Source organism: Sphaeroforma arctica (assembly GCF_001186125.1).
Source record: "Sphaeroforma arctica JP610 unplaced genomic scaffold supercont1.27, whole genome shotgun sequence".
Classification (NCBI taxonomy): Eukaryota; class Ichthyosporea; order Ichthyophonida; genus Sphaeroforma; species Sphaeroforma arctica.
The window spans coordinates 158,999-175,005 of record NW_014040531.1 but is presented as its reverse complement, the minus strand read 5'-3'; the positions used below and the strand labels follow the sequence as shown (position 1 = coordinate 175,005).

The 16,007-nt window shown below is 41.1% G+C and overlaps 3 protein-coding genes across 3 annotated transcripts in view; 1 reads left to right on the top strand and 2 right to left on the bottom strand.

The window, feature by feature from the left end:
• Nucleotides 1–1,186: 1,186 nt before the first annotated feature.
• Nucleotides 1,187–2,843, top strand: SARC_00784 (hypothetical protein). The gene is made up of 2 exons (XM_014305536.1): nt 1,187–1,493; nt 2,577–2,843. The coding sequence occupies exons 1-2, from the start codon at nt 1,287–1,289 to the stop codon at nt 2,607–2,609; spliced, it is 240 nt and encodes a 79-aa protein (XP_014161011.1). The 5' UTR covers nt 1,187–1,286; the 3' UTR covers nt 2,610–2,843.
• Nucleotides 2,844–3,963: 1,120 nt separating this feature from the next.
• On the bottom strand, nt 3,964–6,548 carry SARC_00783 (hypothetical protein; the record flags this gene model as incomplete). Its single annotated transcript, XM_014305535.1, has 6 exons — nt 3,964–4,253; nt 4,664–4,746; nt 5,000–5,095; nt 5,447–5,508; nt 5,687–5,818; nt 6,351–6,548. The coding sequence occupies 6 exons, from the start codon at nt 6,546–6,548 to the stop codon at nt 4,129–4,131; spliced, it is 696 nt and encodes a 231-aa protein (XP_014161010.1). The 3' UTR covers nt 3,964–4,128.
• A 2,395-nt stretch (nt 6,549–8,943) lies between these two features.
• The window catches only part of SARC_00782 (hypothetical protein), an 8,221-nt gene continuing 1,157 nt past the window's right edge, over nt 8,944–16,007 (bottom strand). Inside the window, exons 2-13 of the mRNA XM_014305534.1 lie at nt 15,062–15,436; nt 14,528–14,630; nt 13,693–14,069; nt 13,176–13,335; nt 12,644–12,761; nt 11,901–12,059; nt 11,423–11,610; nt 10,972–11,078; nt 10,524–10,628; nt 9,997–10,123; nt 9,411–9,637; nt 8,944–9,220 (exon numbers count right to left, since the gene is read on the bottom strand). Of these exons, the coding sequence (XP_014161009.1) occupies nt 9,092–9,220; nt 9,411–9,637; nt 9,997–10,123; nt 10,524–10,628; nt 10,972–11,078; nt 11,423–11,610; nt 11,901–12,059; nt 12,644–12,761; nt 13,176–13,335; nt 13,693–14,069; nt 14,528–14,630; nt 15,062–15,436 (2,175 nt within the window). The 3' untranslated portion in view covers nt 8,944–9,091. The remainder of the gene's footprint in view (nt 9,221–9,410; nt 9,638–9,996; nt 10,124–10,523; nt 10,629–10,971; nt 11,079–11,422; nt 11,611–11,900; nt 12,060–12,643; nt 12,762–13,175; nt 13,336–13,692; nt 14,070–14,527; nt 14,631–15,061; nt 15,437–16,007) is intronic.

Sequence of the window (16,007 nt, the reverse complement as noted above, 5' to 3'; positions counted from 1 at the left end):
ATNTATATATATATATATATATATATATATATATATATATATATATATATATATATATATATATATATATATATATATATATATATATATATATATATATATATATATTCTATATATTCTATATATTTAGTCGTGGCACTATATAACGAGAGTTGTTTATATACTTTATAGTATTGAACCGTTACACTTTCGTGTGACAATAGAAGGTGCTGTATTTTTAATTTACCGGTCTTGGACATTTAGACAAAATGACAGGTTTTTTTTCCGAGAAATACCCAGTGAACTAATTATTTCAAGTTTGACCGCCTAATTTACTCTACCAATCAGATCTGTGTAATAGGTATTCTTTTTTACGTCAATTAAATGAGGCTATTTATATACTTTTTTTACTGCCCCTCGGGCCTCAGGCCTTAGCTGCCCCTGAATGTCAAATTTAGAAGGCTATGTGCATTCTTGCAATCCTTTGGCTTTCAGACTTGTCAGAGTATTATACTGTTATTTATACAGGAGTACAACGTACTCATCCGACACACAGAGAGGATATTTTAAATGTAATAAAAGAAAGAGGATGACTCGAGGAGGATTACAAGACACTCTACTTGAATCGTATTTTTTTAATAGGCTTTGACAGGGCCGAGCCAAAAGTCTTTTTTTAAATATATAAATAAATATAATCATAATTCTTAGCCTTCTTCTGAATTTTTAAAGAGTATGCACTGATAATTTTCGCCTCATTTTTTTGGTAGGATTTAGGGTTTCTAGTGTGCCCTGTGGACCAGGATTTTTGGACTCAGAGTTTTTCGGGGTTGGCCAAGGATTTGTGGAATCTTAGGATCAGGACAGGAAATTAGGGTCAGGGATCTTATAATTGAAACAAAAAACAAAAAACAAAAACAAAAACAAAAACAAAATGTGTTACTAATGCCAAAACGAAATATGGCGGTTTGTCATATTATATCACAAAGCATTCGGGACGTATTTGATTTTCAAAAAATAATTTGTCCCAGAACTAGGTACTTATTAGACATGTGTACAAAGAAAAATATCCATATGAAATGTGACGATTATAAATCCTGATTTTTATTTGTTCGCTCTAATTAGTCATCGAAAATCAGGACTTCATAAATTATAAACTTTTATTGATATATATCTTTCGAGTCCACGACTCCATATCCGATAGACATTATTGAATATTGAATATAAAGAGCGCATATTACGTGTATCAGAGGCAAGTGTATTCAGCACAGGTAACATTTAGTACTCATAGCAGGGCACAAATCGACAATATGGTTTGCATATCATGTATATTTATGCCCCTACTTTTCCTTGCGTGGACGTGGATCAGCTCATATTTTTGGAAACAGAAGAAGGCTGCCGGCGAAAGTAAAGGTACTTTAGTAGGGGACTCACGAGAGCCCCCATCTAGTTCCACAGCAGATTCTGGAGGTTGTTGTACGACGAGTAGTGTCTCGAGTGCCGATGCCAAGGCGAAGGTTTGTAGTTGCCGTATATATTGAACATAGTTGTGTGTAGCTGTAGTATATATACAGTGTGCAGATTGATTTACGCGCACTTTACGGCGTTGGTTAAGCAAAGCCAATTGTCAAAACCATTGGCATGCACATATTTGTATAGTATTTTCTGGACAGCGCCTGACAAGGTATAGCGGATTTTCTGAGGTATATGCAGTTTTCGCATCCATCTTTCTAGCGCGTATTGCCTTAATTATATCTTGCATATTGTTCTTTGGTATCTGATTTTTAGACAGTGTTAAACTTGGAGAACAGTGTCATGTGGGGTTTGATAGTTCAATTAGTTAGGTCAGTGAGAGATATTTCCTTTCTCATTTATTGTTTCTGTACTGCTGTTTGCAATCGAAAAAATATACCGTTTCTGTGTGCGTGCGTCAGATATATGTTCTATCTAGTAGATAATTCGCGTACAATGTTCGTGTTTTGTTGCGGATATGGATAGTTCCGTGAACCTTTCTGTCCATTGATACCCGATATGAGATTTTGGAGAATTACATAAGCACGCCAGTGCTCAGGCTAGAAGGTAGACATGGTGGTGGTTTAAAACTCATTTTCTTTATTGTCGCCTATGTTAAAAGAGATTAATGGTAGATAGTGCTATTCTTCCACCGACTGTTTTTAGTTTCCGATAGATGGCGCTTTCGTATCCGTTTGTTGAAGTTATTGATATGCATTTGTTGTCTGCGCATACGTGCCTCTGTTTCTCGTCAACGAATTGTTACATGGCCCTGTTTTGCACGGTCATTTGCCTTTTTCGATTTTCAGCTCAATGTTACAAAGTGTTGGATGCATGCACGTGTCAAAAACAGAAGCAATCTTTCACAGATGTTCATATGCTCGTTCATATTGTTGAAATGCACATTTGTAAGTGGATTTGGGCCTTTTACTTCTAGCATCTATGCCATATTGTGCGTGTGACAGTTGGTGACGGCAGGTTTTCTTCCATTACTATGTTCGTGTACAATTCACTATTTTTTACGTATAAATATGAAAATGTACTATCGTTCTAAGCATGCTTTTCTTTTCTTTTCTGTATCGCTACAGGAGGCGGGATATTCTATAGGTGCTAGCTCGTAATGCCACCCTGTCAAGCTAAAGTAAAGTACCCCTCGACTGGACTGTCGGGGATCGGACTCGTGAGGTGCGAATCCAACCTACAAAATAAACTAGTGTAGCAACAGAATCTTGGGACAGTTTCGTTCTCAATTGAGATATGTGACCTCTCTTGATATATCTGTGTCGGCTATTATAGGGAGGTATACTGCAAGAATTTGTTCAAAACTATTAGCTTCGTAGCCCCGCCCAATTGCGTGCTTTCAATCGCCTTCTCCTACCGACACGCCATGTTCGGAGCCAACTTGAAAACATTGGTAAAGTGGGACGTCGTCGGCTTGGTGTTCGTTGTATATCGTAGCGTTTCTATGGAGATATTGGGATTTTGTTAGCGCTGCAGTGTACATCTGCACGTCTCTACAATTTTCCTGGTGTCTGCGTTGAGGGTCTGACTGCTGACAGGAGAGGCTCTCTCTTTTTTTTTCCAGAGTGAATTTCTCGTCTAGACTACGAATTACTTAGCGAGGCCTAACTGATTGGTTGGTGTAGTATCAATCTCATTACTCCCGATCCACCCCCTAGAGTGTTGCAAGCAATTCCAAGGGTGACTATTTTGGACTGTGGGATTTAAGGAGGTCCTGTGTTTCTCGGTCTGGTGATGTCTGAGAGAAATAAGCTAGCACATCCACGCTCACTCGCTGAAATTCAACTTTATTGCGTCCGATGATGTGTGTGTAGGTGTCATGCTTGTGCCGAACCCTCGATTTGTTAACTCCTAAAAGAATACAATACGGAGGAGCATAGAACTCCCGTGTTAGCTTGCGTTGAACGTCTTGGTACATCTCGGATATTGTGGCAGATTGCCAATGTCAACTGTCGGGTGTCTAGTCTTCCAACGTACTACCATGTGTCAGCCAAAAACTTGCAAACATTACAAGTGTCGTGCTGAAAATATTAATATGAAATTGCTGTTAAATATACTTCTATACTGTCTAGTCTTTCGAGAATTTGTACGACACGTGCGTGCGGAAATTTGGCCAGTATCGAGTGTCAGATGGTAAATGGCCCGTGGGCTATAACAAAAAGGCTCTACAATGGATATAACTACGTGTACCACATGAATCTGTTGGCAAATACTTTGTACCACATGAATCTGTAAGCAAATACTTCGTACCACATAAATCTGTTGGCAAATACTTCGTACCACATGAATCTGTTGGCAAATTGTACCACATAAATCTGTTAGCAAATACTTTTGTACACGTGAATCTGTTGGCAATTTTTTTGTACCACATGAATCCGTTGGCAAATACTTTGTACACGTGAATCTATTGGCAATACTTTGTACCACATAAATCTGTTAGCAAATACTTTGTATCACATAAATCTGTTAGCAAATTCTCTTAGTACCACATGAATCTATTGGCAGATACGTTGTACCACGTGAATCTGCTGGCAAATACTTTTACTTAATATTGAGTTTCTTGTGTTTTTCTTCTTCCTGTGCTCAAAAACAGGATCACTTACGCCACCGGAGAGCCGATCATCCAAACGTGTAGACTATCGAAATGAAGAGGCACACCGCTATAACACCGGCAATTATAAGCTGGTCTCGCCTCTTTCGCACGTCTATCTTCTTCATGAGTACATTCAGGCCAGGGATGGTTTCTGTGTATCATCGTAGAAGCATGTGACGAGGGTCTGAGGATCATTACCGCACATCTAGGCCTTATAATTGGTCGTTATGGTTACCAATTACTTCCAGGCGTGAAAGTGCACAAAACTAGGTACATTCTAAACAGATCAATAGAAACTGTGATGATGAAGCTCAAGGTGCTGATGATCCGGCTACGAAATCATCCTAAAAACCCTAAAACATTTACCTACACCACAATGCAAAAGTGGGAACTGAAACTTATCACCACACTCAGCCACAGACGATATGCAACATAAATTAGTCAACATGAGCGGTGAGATGTATCAGATATCGTATCAACATTGGTGGATAGATAGAGTATTTGATGACACCAGATTCATGCACGCCAGAATAACTCACTATACAATTCTACACAAAGTACCTGCAATGCCTTGTAACCTCTGTGAGGTGCTTTGGAATGTTCGTCGTTGCGTGTGCAAGTCTTCTCTTGTGGCAATCGCAATTCTATTACAGATACGGACAATTGTGTTCAGATTGATTAAAGTCGTAAGTGAGCGTTGAGTGGTAATTTTATATGCGCACAATAAACCTGCAACGAACATAGAGTACGGCTTTTCGGCGATAAGGTATGCCTATGGTCTACCCTTGCCAACCAGAATTGTGATCCAGAGTAGCGAGAAAAGCGATTTGTGATCAACACTCGAGAGCAAATTCTTTTTCTACACATTTTCAGTGCAACGCCACCAGTATGACTTACCCTATCGCATCATCCACCGCACTGTGCGCTGTATTCAAACGAGCTTGCTCAGATGCGTAGTAGTCTGCCCCACTTCCAAACCCTTCTTTGTACGCTCTAGCAGAAGAATTAAGATAAATGAATGAATATGTGAGCTGTGGGTATTGGTGCTGGTCGCTTTTTTTCTGCGCCCACAGGTTTCTAATTGGGCCATAAGGGACATGTACAGTATGTCTTCATTCGCCTCTAGGAGAAAATAGAGTCACCCAATCGTGTTTCTATGAGATTGGTATAAACGTTGTAGCATGGCCTAAAATTCATTCTTGTCAAATCGTACAACTGATTTTGATGCTTGTATTCGGCCTTGCCGGATGAGACATCTGCTAACACACAAAATAAATACTGGCAGATCAAAAGGCATATATATATGGAATTGTGATCGAAATGTAAAATTACGCTTAGGATTACCTTATTTCGGTTTGCACATCGCTGAGAAGCATTGTACGATCTCTTGCTGATTGTAGATTTGCCTGGTATTTGGGATATGATAAAGAATAATCAATGGGAAACCTTACACATTGAGATAGATATTACACATATAGCCCCGGCATTCTGCGAACAAAACTCAGCTCATTAAAATCACCCGAGACCAACATCTGGGCCCAAAAACAATCCTGCCTAAACTAGCGTACAGGTTCGTTCACATACTTTTGTTTTTCGAAATTCTCTCGTATAATCGTTCAGAAGGTCTCTATGCCGTTGCAGAGTGTGTATGACCGTCGGACTGGGCGACGACGAAACTTGAGCTTCGTTTGACATCTGATCGTTGAGATCTGCCAGCTGTCAATGAGTAGGAGCGAAAGGAAATAAAATTTGATTCCAATCACAAAAGGGAACAACGAATTAGCGCCTGAAAAACACGCAGCATACTAATCTATGCGACTAGAATGGTTTCTGAACAACAATAGAACATGAACTATATATATATATATATAAACACACAAACACACACATAACTATACTATATATATATATATATATATATATATATATATATATATATATATATATATATATATATATATATATATATATATATATATATATATATATATATATATATATATATATATGTATATATAATACATATTGAAGTTCTCATTTTGAAATTTCAATTTTGCATTCAAGTCATATGCAATTAGTCTGACGTGGAATGCGCTCGAATGCTACATATTCAGCTGTGCAGTCGAGAAGTGATTGCAACTGAGCTCGTCACCCGATGATTGCACATCGTATGAGTCATTGATAACGCTGCATCTTATAGAAATGCATTTAGTCTCACACAATCGTACAGAACTGACTCTGTGTATACTTCGCTTATCATAGAGCTTCTAGACATCACACTCTTTACTGTAATCAGCGTTGGATAATTCACTCGCACAACGTCTAGCTTTAGTCCTGACACTCTTATTTCCTTCACGCTTTGCACAGCCGCACCTTCGGAGAGCAAACTATATATTGTAACAGGCGTTACAGGGCTGTTTGCGTTTGTGCTGATTGGTGCATACATAGTTTTCAGAAGGAAACCGAATTGGTTCCGAGGGGAACCTAATTATGATTTGGAGATGAGTAGGCGGGTTACTCCCGCTGACAATGGACAGGTGAGTGTGAGAACCACAAAAAACCTTTTGAACATCGTGTAGCCATGCAGTGGATTTGTATCTTCAGTTTTCGTTGACCTTTTGTGATTGTATATTGTTTCGTTGTAGTTAATCAGAGGTTTATAAATCACGGCGTACTCATGACACCGCATGTCGATTGCTAAGTATGGTTATCCGCCATCGCTTTTCGAAAAGTCAGAAGAAATATCGTGAGAGTGAACTCCAAGCATTTGGAATGGAGTATCTACAGCCAAACCTATACAAATATATTCGTCTTGTCTGGACTATGATTTTCCGCTATTGGGCCGATTATAAATACCTATTCATTCGAGTCCTTTGTTTTATAGCAGGTCGATATTATTGCATGCTACTCCCGGTGCTATTTCGGGGTCTCTTTTTTTTCATTGCATCCATCACGCGAACACAAACTAAGGATATATTATGTATACATTTAGCGCAAATATTCAATCCATGATCGCTGCGGTTCGACCGTAACGTTGTTACAGATTTAGAAATCAATGTCTTTCAATATGAATAGGTAGTTTCTATGGATTCGCAATGCGTCGTCATACATCGAGCGTGGCGCAGGACTCAAGATTTGAATCAGATTGAAGTGCGAGTTATACATACCCATTATTGTCGTGGTGTCCGATCAAGTGCTTGTGAGCTGTACGACACTTTACCACCACGATACAAATATAGTGAAAGGCAAAGTGTTGAATTGTGAAGTATATTTGTACACGACTCTTGTTCTACGGTCAATCTTGCTTTGAATTTGTTTAGAATTGTGAAAACAGATCTGATTTATTTATATAGTATACTATTCGTGTTTTCATCTGAGGCACCATCAGCCTTACGACTGCGCGAGTGGCGGAGCTATTGTAGCAAAATTTCACTGACAAATCATTCCCTTGTAACATTTCAATAGAGTCCGGCTTACGCTTTCTTAATGGACAATGATAGCGACAATGAGGAGTTCGACGATTGGTGATTGAAAAATAACGTCATCAGAACTAGAGCCCGTTGATTTCGGCCGATGCCACACCCAGTGCAGCCATCATGCCACTCAGGTGGCTGCGCCGGCAAGGATATGATAGCCAGTTATTGCCATGCGAAATCTTAGTGCCATGTACCCTGTTCGTTGTGGATACTCGAGTAGACAGTATAACCTCCCATCGCGTTCACTCAGCAAGCTATAATCACGCTTCCATATCGATCAATGCTAAAATGTTCATGACACAGGCATTGAGGAGATTATAGAAAGAATACAGACCTTGGGCAGTATCTGGAAGTAACTATACATAAGGAGTGTTCCACACTAAACCTACCATCGAGCAATTGACCCTGGGCTCTTAGGATATTCGGGTGTGATGTAGCCAAGCCATGTGATAGAACGGAGGGCGATAATAAAATTTAGGAATAGAATTAAGATTCTGTTGTCAGTCGGATAATTTAATGGATACTAGAGTTACATTTAAGGATCTTTGTGCTTATAGTGTGACCCAGTATAAAACTACAATAACCCTTTCACTGCACAGGTATGGAGCCAATAACCTTATAACTAAACGGTATCAAACTAAAAGACCTTTACTACACAAACAAGTTTATAATGGTCTGTGATGTTTAGATTGGTTTATAATGGGTTTTAGGATCTGAGAATAAGGTTTGTATGAAGCTTCTCGTTTAATTTTTTACGCAAGGGTATCAGACATCTCCATGTGCCAATTCCTTCGGACGATCTCGTGGTACACATTAGAAAATGACCGAGAACACTAAAACGAGAGGAAACGAGGAGGCAAAAAGCGCTTCTACTATCTGAAACGCCAATCAATATATTGAATTATTTATCCATTGCGACACTATCCGAGTGTATGCAGAAACTTCTCAGTAGCTGCTGGGATTCGGGATTTCAGAGCTAGCATGAATACTGTCAATCGAGCAACATTTGTCAAAAAAAAAGTAATTCGAGCGATGATATTCCAAAGTGAGACTAATCACACAAGAAAACATCAATCTGATACTTGATGACTACATCTCTTCCTAATTTAGATACTTTTGTTGCACGCAACACGCTTTACGAATTAAAGTTCCAGCATTGGAAAATATTAATTCTAAGATAGAGGTATAATATCCTCGATTATGGACCAAAAGTGAAAACTATAGCAATGAACACGCATCGATGTTACTTGCAATTCACTGGCACTTCTTTGTACACAGAATGACTCGCACTTTGAATGGGTACACACACGCAGAAAAAGCACAGACACATACAAACTAACAAACAAACAGATATACAGACACAGCTACAGCTACAGAAGCAGACACAGATACAACCACAGACAACGACTTAAAATCTATATTCTATGTTTATAGTGGAGTTATGTACAATATATTGGCCCGATCCGATCACAGCGTGCCCGAGGCTCTCAAGTATCTAATTATAATCCTTATACTAAGCAAGGAGGTTGTCGTAATTCAGATCTGTGTCCGGCGGCGCCACTAATTCTCTGTCCGGTAGCGGCTTTCCTTCCAAAACCATTTTGATCTCTTCACCGTCCAGAGTCTCGTATTCTATTAAAGCCTGCGTAGATAAAAGAGAACAAGTTGAGTGGTTTGCAAACAAGCAGCCAGGGAGTATCCAGAATACATCCCGTATGACCCAAGCCTCAATAGTTTACAAACAATCAGATCACGCACTAAAGACTATTGAAACGCTCTTGGAAGTTTTCGTACACGAACAAGCAATGGAGAGCAAAATTAAAAAAACATACCGTGGCCAGCAAATCAAGCTTGTCCTTATTCTTCCTTAAGGTATTGATGGCGTCTTCATACGCTTCATCTAGCAGCCTCCTCACTTCAAGGTCGATAAGTTTCATCGTCTCCTCCGATTTGGGGCTGTCTCGGTCGTGCACAACTTTGCCAATCTTTTTACTATATCCTAGGTCACACACCATATGTGTTGCCATGCTCGTCGCATTTTTCAGATCTGAGCTGCAGCCTGATAAGGAAAGTGTTGGGCGTTTAGAGTGAAGCCAGCTCAGAACGATGTTTTTATGAGGTAGATTACATTATTTAGGTTGACTCTGTTGTCCAAATGCACTATTGGTCATATGCCTATACACACGAGTAAACCTGTGCGTAGACGGACGCAGAAAACTGCATTTTGATATTATCGGGGATGCAGTAATGATATATAAGAGATGCATGACTATCACACAACTACAATCTGGTAATATCGAGGATGCAGTAATAATATAAAAGAGATGCATGACTATCACACAACTACAATCTGGTATTATTGGGGATGCGGTAATATTATAAAAGCGACGCATGACTATCACAATGCAGATTGCGTACCACTTGAGACGTTTTCCTCTCCCCAGAGCAACTCTTCGGCTGCCCTACCGCCCATGGCTACTCGCAGATCAGCAAAGTATGCTTCCTTGGAACGACTGGTGTTGTCTACCTCGGGTAAAAATTGTACCTAAGAATAGAAATAGCGTTCAGAAGCGTTTTAACAGACATGCATAGATAGTTGGCCAGCCAGAGTACTCAACTACCCAACGGCTATTAACAACCACACATAACAGCCCTCTATGATACAGAAATATAGGTTTTCAGACTAGTGAGTCGCAGACAACAACATATAATGCATAGACATAATCACATACAACCCACAAACATGGAATAAATATCAGACATGGAGCTGTGTAAACTTTGGCGTAGGCGGAATACTGAGACTAAAAATACACATACCTAAGTATATATCTGGATACCCGGCTGTCTCAGGAGATCAAATAAATATATACGACAACAACCTTCACACTCTTCTATACGACTAATACAAAGATGTGAAAAAAAAATACTACCGAACTTTCACATACCATTCCTAGAGTCTGTCCGCGAGACAATATGGTGGCTTTGTACATCGCATTAGCTCCCGGGGTGAGTGCAGCCACTAGCGCATGGCCTCCCTCGTGATACGCGGTCTGCAATCAGAAGAGTTGCACAGGACATGAATGTGCGCAAAAGTGGGGCACATGGTAGACGGAAGATGCCCGATTCGGATGTGTGCACAGAGGGATAGCACAATACGCGATGACGGGCATGAATTGACACATGATAGACGAGAGATGATGGCATGGAAGTGCAGGCAGAGGAGTGGGAGAGAATGCGAAAATGGGCAGAAGATAAGGGGTGGAAGATAAGGGGTGCACAAAATCACAAGAAAAATCAAGCACGAATGTATAACTAAAAACCTTAGATGCCGATCCTTCATCTCATTGCTCGCGTGACAAAAAATCGTAGCGAAAATTAAGTTCTCCGGCATACCTGATTCCGGTTCTTAGCCGTAATGATCCTTGACTTGTTTTCTGCGCCCATTCTTATCTTGTCGAGTGCGTAGATAAACTCCTTAGTTCCCACCTCCGTCTTGTTATCTGCAAGTAGAGAACAAAAAAGATAGTAACCACAATGTATGTTAAGCGGGTATGCTCGAAAAGTGGGTGAAAGACACAGGCGCTTGAGTCAAAAGTAAAGTAACCGGCGGGTCAGGCGGGAAGCACACGACTGAAATTTTGAAATACGATCAACCAAAAGAGGTATAGCGCGCACAAAACATAAAATGTGCTCCTGCTACCAATCGTCCCAATACAAACATAGCAATACACATACAGGCATACAAATTTACATTCCCCCCCCTCAAATTTAACGCATAAGTAGGTATTACACACAACATGGGTGTATGGCAATTTTATCCAATGAGCTAACGGTTAATACACACCGATAGACGCCTTCAACGCCGCCTGGTTCACCATGTTTGACAACTCGGCTCCCGACATCCCTGATGTGGCGCGAGCAATCACTCGGAGATCCACCGCCGGATCCACTCCTACCTTACTAATGTGTGATTGCAAGATCTCCAAGCGTCCTTTGGTATCGGGTATGTTGATGTACACCTTCTTGTCGAATCTGCGTAGTAGTAGATCAGTTGGAGAAGTGATCAGCTGATAGCAATAGCGTCATGCATATTCGTGGTCCACTTTCGGGCAACTGGCACAAGGCAATGGTGTACAAGTTTTTACAGATGCAGACGATGGTACCAAAGGTACATCACCCATATCAAAAGGGCCAGGATGTACTGCAAATAGCTGCCCACGCAAGGGGAGGAAGGTGTCACTATAGCAGTGCTAATTTTCATCAACCGCGACATCTCCACCTCGAAAGGTATACTAAGTTATCAAACTCAACACACAACTAACCTGCCAGGCCTAATTAGTGCTTCGTCAAGAAGCTCTGGGAAATTCGTAGCGCCCACAACTATTACACCATCGTTCTGCTTAAAGCCATCCAATTCAACAAGCAGTTGATTCAATGTCATGCGCGAGTTGCCACTGCCGTCCCTGACATTCCGTTTGCCACTGTCAGTATGAAGGGGGAGATCAATAGAAATCGTTTAGATTCACATATCTGAAGAATGTATTTGGATCGATACAGCGTTCAATATTTTGACAAATATATATCTGGTCAACACACCTGCATTCATGCACCTTGTAGACAATTCTTGAGGGTATGATAACATTTGGATCCATAAACCTTGTGTACACATTCGTATGTAAATTTCTTACGAACACATTTGCAGTCGTTTACCCTGTGTACAAGTTTAGATGTACATACCTTGTCAAGACATTTGGACGTAATACTATGCGGAGATTTTCGAACTTGAATACCTTTTGGTACTTATAGTGCGTATAATTCTAAAGTAGACGAGCCTATGAGTTTGAACTTCTCCCATCGCTACTGGCACAATCGAGCATCATATAATACCGGCAAAACGTAGTGTACGCTTGAGATACAGCACTCGACTGCACTCACACAAAATCATCAACTCGATATAACGGGACAAGTTTCCCTACCACAGCACACGCACCCAATATAGTCCGTCAAATATATGAACACTAACACAAGCAACGGAACAAGCACACCCTTGCCATAGCATACATACCCAATAGCGTCGATCTCATCGATGAAGACGATGCATGGTTGGACTTTCAGCGCTGCTTCGAAGAGTTCTCGGACTCGTCGCGCACCCACACCCACAAACATCTCATCGAAATCAGACCCTGGTGTACCACAAAAAGGAGTTAAAAATCAGCAGGGGTTACTCTGGAACATATATCAGTAGGCAGCACAGCACAGACAGTTGGAAAATTACCCGAGACATGGATGCAGACGCGATGTATTGCCATGTTTGCTACACACACAGACGGGTTATGCGAGTATACAAATAGAAAGGGATGGGGGGCGAGTTATACCTTTGTATACGCGTACCATAGAATATAACATACACTGCTGGTTTGAGTCGTCTGATGGCAAAACTGCAATTCTCTTCCCTATGGAGGGACGAATACACATACCTCCGATCATGCAGATGCACACATACACTTCACACCAAACGCGGTCACACACAATCCACGCACAATTGTAGCCACACTCGCGCACTTCAAATACGTGGATGTAATGCAACCAGAACGTACCAGCACAGTAGAAAAAGGGCACATCAGCTTCACCCGCGATAGCTCGTGCCAACATCGTCTTGCCCGTACCCGGTGGACCCATGAGTAGCAACCCCTTGGGTAGTTTACCACCCAGCCGGGTGAACTTCTCCGGGTTTCGCAGGAACTCTACCACTTCCTCCTGTAGTGATATGTACGACCAATGAGTTCAGTTTCAGTTCGACGGGGTTAGTATACCGGCGATAACAAGCAATGCGAATGCATTTTCGAGTGCACAACGTGTCCGGAGTTGTACGATAATTCTCGAGTGCACGTGCTACCATGCATAGTCCAAGGCGTGAGCATATAAAAAGTCGTGAATATAGTCGGTTACAGCTGTTGACTCTCCACGCGCTGGAATTTAGACATCCATGGTCGTATGTATTAGCTAATGCAGCTGGAAGCATTTGTAACTTTCACAAAGATCCGAACGGATATATAGATAACCGCACGAAGCACATTACAACAATATTGTTTTTCTGAACGAAGTATCGCATACCAAATCTTGCTTGGCCTCGTCACATCCTCGCACATCTTCAAACCGCAACCCAGTGTCCTCGTCCGCGTGGGGCGTTGTACTGGTGCGCATGCCTGGTATATTCTTGTTCACATTCATGCCATCTTGTACCACCGCAATCATCACCGAGAAGAAGATGAATGCCGACATAATCTGCCACCCAACCTTCTTCAACAGAGCGAATTTTATCGTGCTCACAAGCTCCACAGGCAACGGACTAGAGGCTGAGATGCCTGCCAGTGAGACACCCCCTGCGCCAGCACCGACCAAGCCTGCGTCTGATAGACCTGACTTGCCAAAGGACTCTAAGCGCTTAATTGCGTTGGGTAACGAAGACGCCTCCATACGGTGCGCGTGCACTGTGAAAGGGAAAGGAATGGTCCATGAGAATTAGTGATGTCATAATATATGGAAGGTCGAGCATGTTGTGCACATATATGTCATATAGCAAATTACTGTATGATGGAGTTAGTCTGCCATGTATCATTGTATCATGGTCGTCGGCGACAGCGCGGAGGGTGACGAGTATACCGACCAATACCAATACCGGCGGTACCAGGTATCGAGTGTTTTAAGATAAGCGACAGAGCCAGGACATTTGAAGTAGAGATGTATGATGCACAGCCAATACAGAGGTATGGTATCGCGCTTCCTATCACAAACAAAGAACTACGGCCAAAAATAAACAAATGTTTATAAACCGACGATAAACGTCAAGATCCCTTGATGAACGATATGGAATTACAACTGTCTTGGCTTGAATATAGCCTCAAAGCACGATGTAGTGTTAAAAACACACACACACACACAATCATACCAAGCGCCTTGATGTACTCTTGCATTGCCGCTTCGTTGATGGCGAATTTATTGCTATCCCAGCGCCTGATCACAACTTCGTGCTCACCTGCACGGTTCAGTTCCTGTTCAAGATGTTCAGAAATTCATGTCAGTATCAGTGAAACGACTTTGTCGTGGCGAGACATTGGCGCAAGACGCATGAAAAGGGCGTCCTCAAAATAAAACTTAGCGTGCATACTGCCAGACTTAGGTGTATAGAGATACGTGCGTGATGTACACTATGTAGGCAAGGGCTTTAACTGTATAAGTTGATATCAGCCGAAACTAGATAGTTTAAGACATCGATGAACAAGAAAACACGTCTCACCTGTAAAAGCATACTATTGTGATGGGAATGATGTTTGATAAACTATCGGATAATTATAGGTGACTATTGAAAAGCAAGTGTAAATTCGACGGCTGTTCGATGTATGGTAGCCCGATCTACTTGCAGAGATGGAACAGCTGTACAACTGAGTCTGTATGCCCACCTATAAGCGAGGAAAAAACCTACCTTAAGTAATGCCAATTGCTTGGTAACATCTCTAGGGGACGCGTCCGCAGCTTGTTCGAGCCGGTTCAGCCTACCCACCCCCATAAAGGGCCTCTTGGCGACCTTCTGTACGCTCTCACCACTCTTTGCTAAATTGGCCAGTCTCCTCAGTGTATGTATATGACTCCTCTGCAGGGTCGTGTGTGTATATGCGCATGTAGATGCCGTCAACGGGCTTTGGTGCCGTTTCATACTCCACACCCAGCTACCCGATAACATGCGAGTGGTTGTGCTGTGGTCGGCTATGCTGGGTCGCAGGGCCGCCAGTGTGCGATATAGTGCGGTAGGGGATCGACAAAGCCGTTTAGCCGACACCCCGCTGTGGGCCACCATGCTCTATAATAGTTGTATAACATTGCATTCGTGAAAATCCGGTGAAAAATTAATAATGCACAAGCATCAGATGGTGACAGCTCTGATGTGCGATTGAGAAAATAAGACTGCTACAAGGGAATTGACGATACAGAAACAGATATTTGCAAAGTTTGGACACCCAAATATTGGAAGATAAGAACAAGAACCACGAAGCACATGGGAGATTCAAAACTTCTCTTCTGTAAAAGCATAGCAACAAACAGACATACAGACACACACACACATATATATATATAATAACATACTTAACATAACTACATATATATATAAATATATATATATCTATATATACATATATGTATACAGATATATATATATATATACATATATACATATATAGACACACACACACACATATATATATATATATATATTTATGTATGTATGTATATAGTATATATATGTACGTATATAAATACGTACATGTGAATACATGTACAAATGTAGAAATGAATAGATATCAGCAAATAAAATTGTATTTATACATACCCACATACACGCACACACACGCGCACACACATATATCATATAC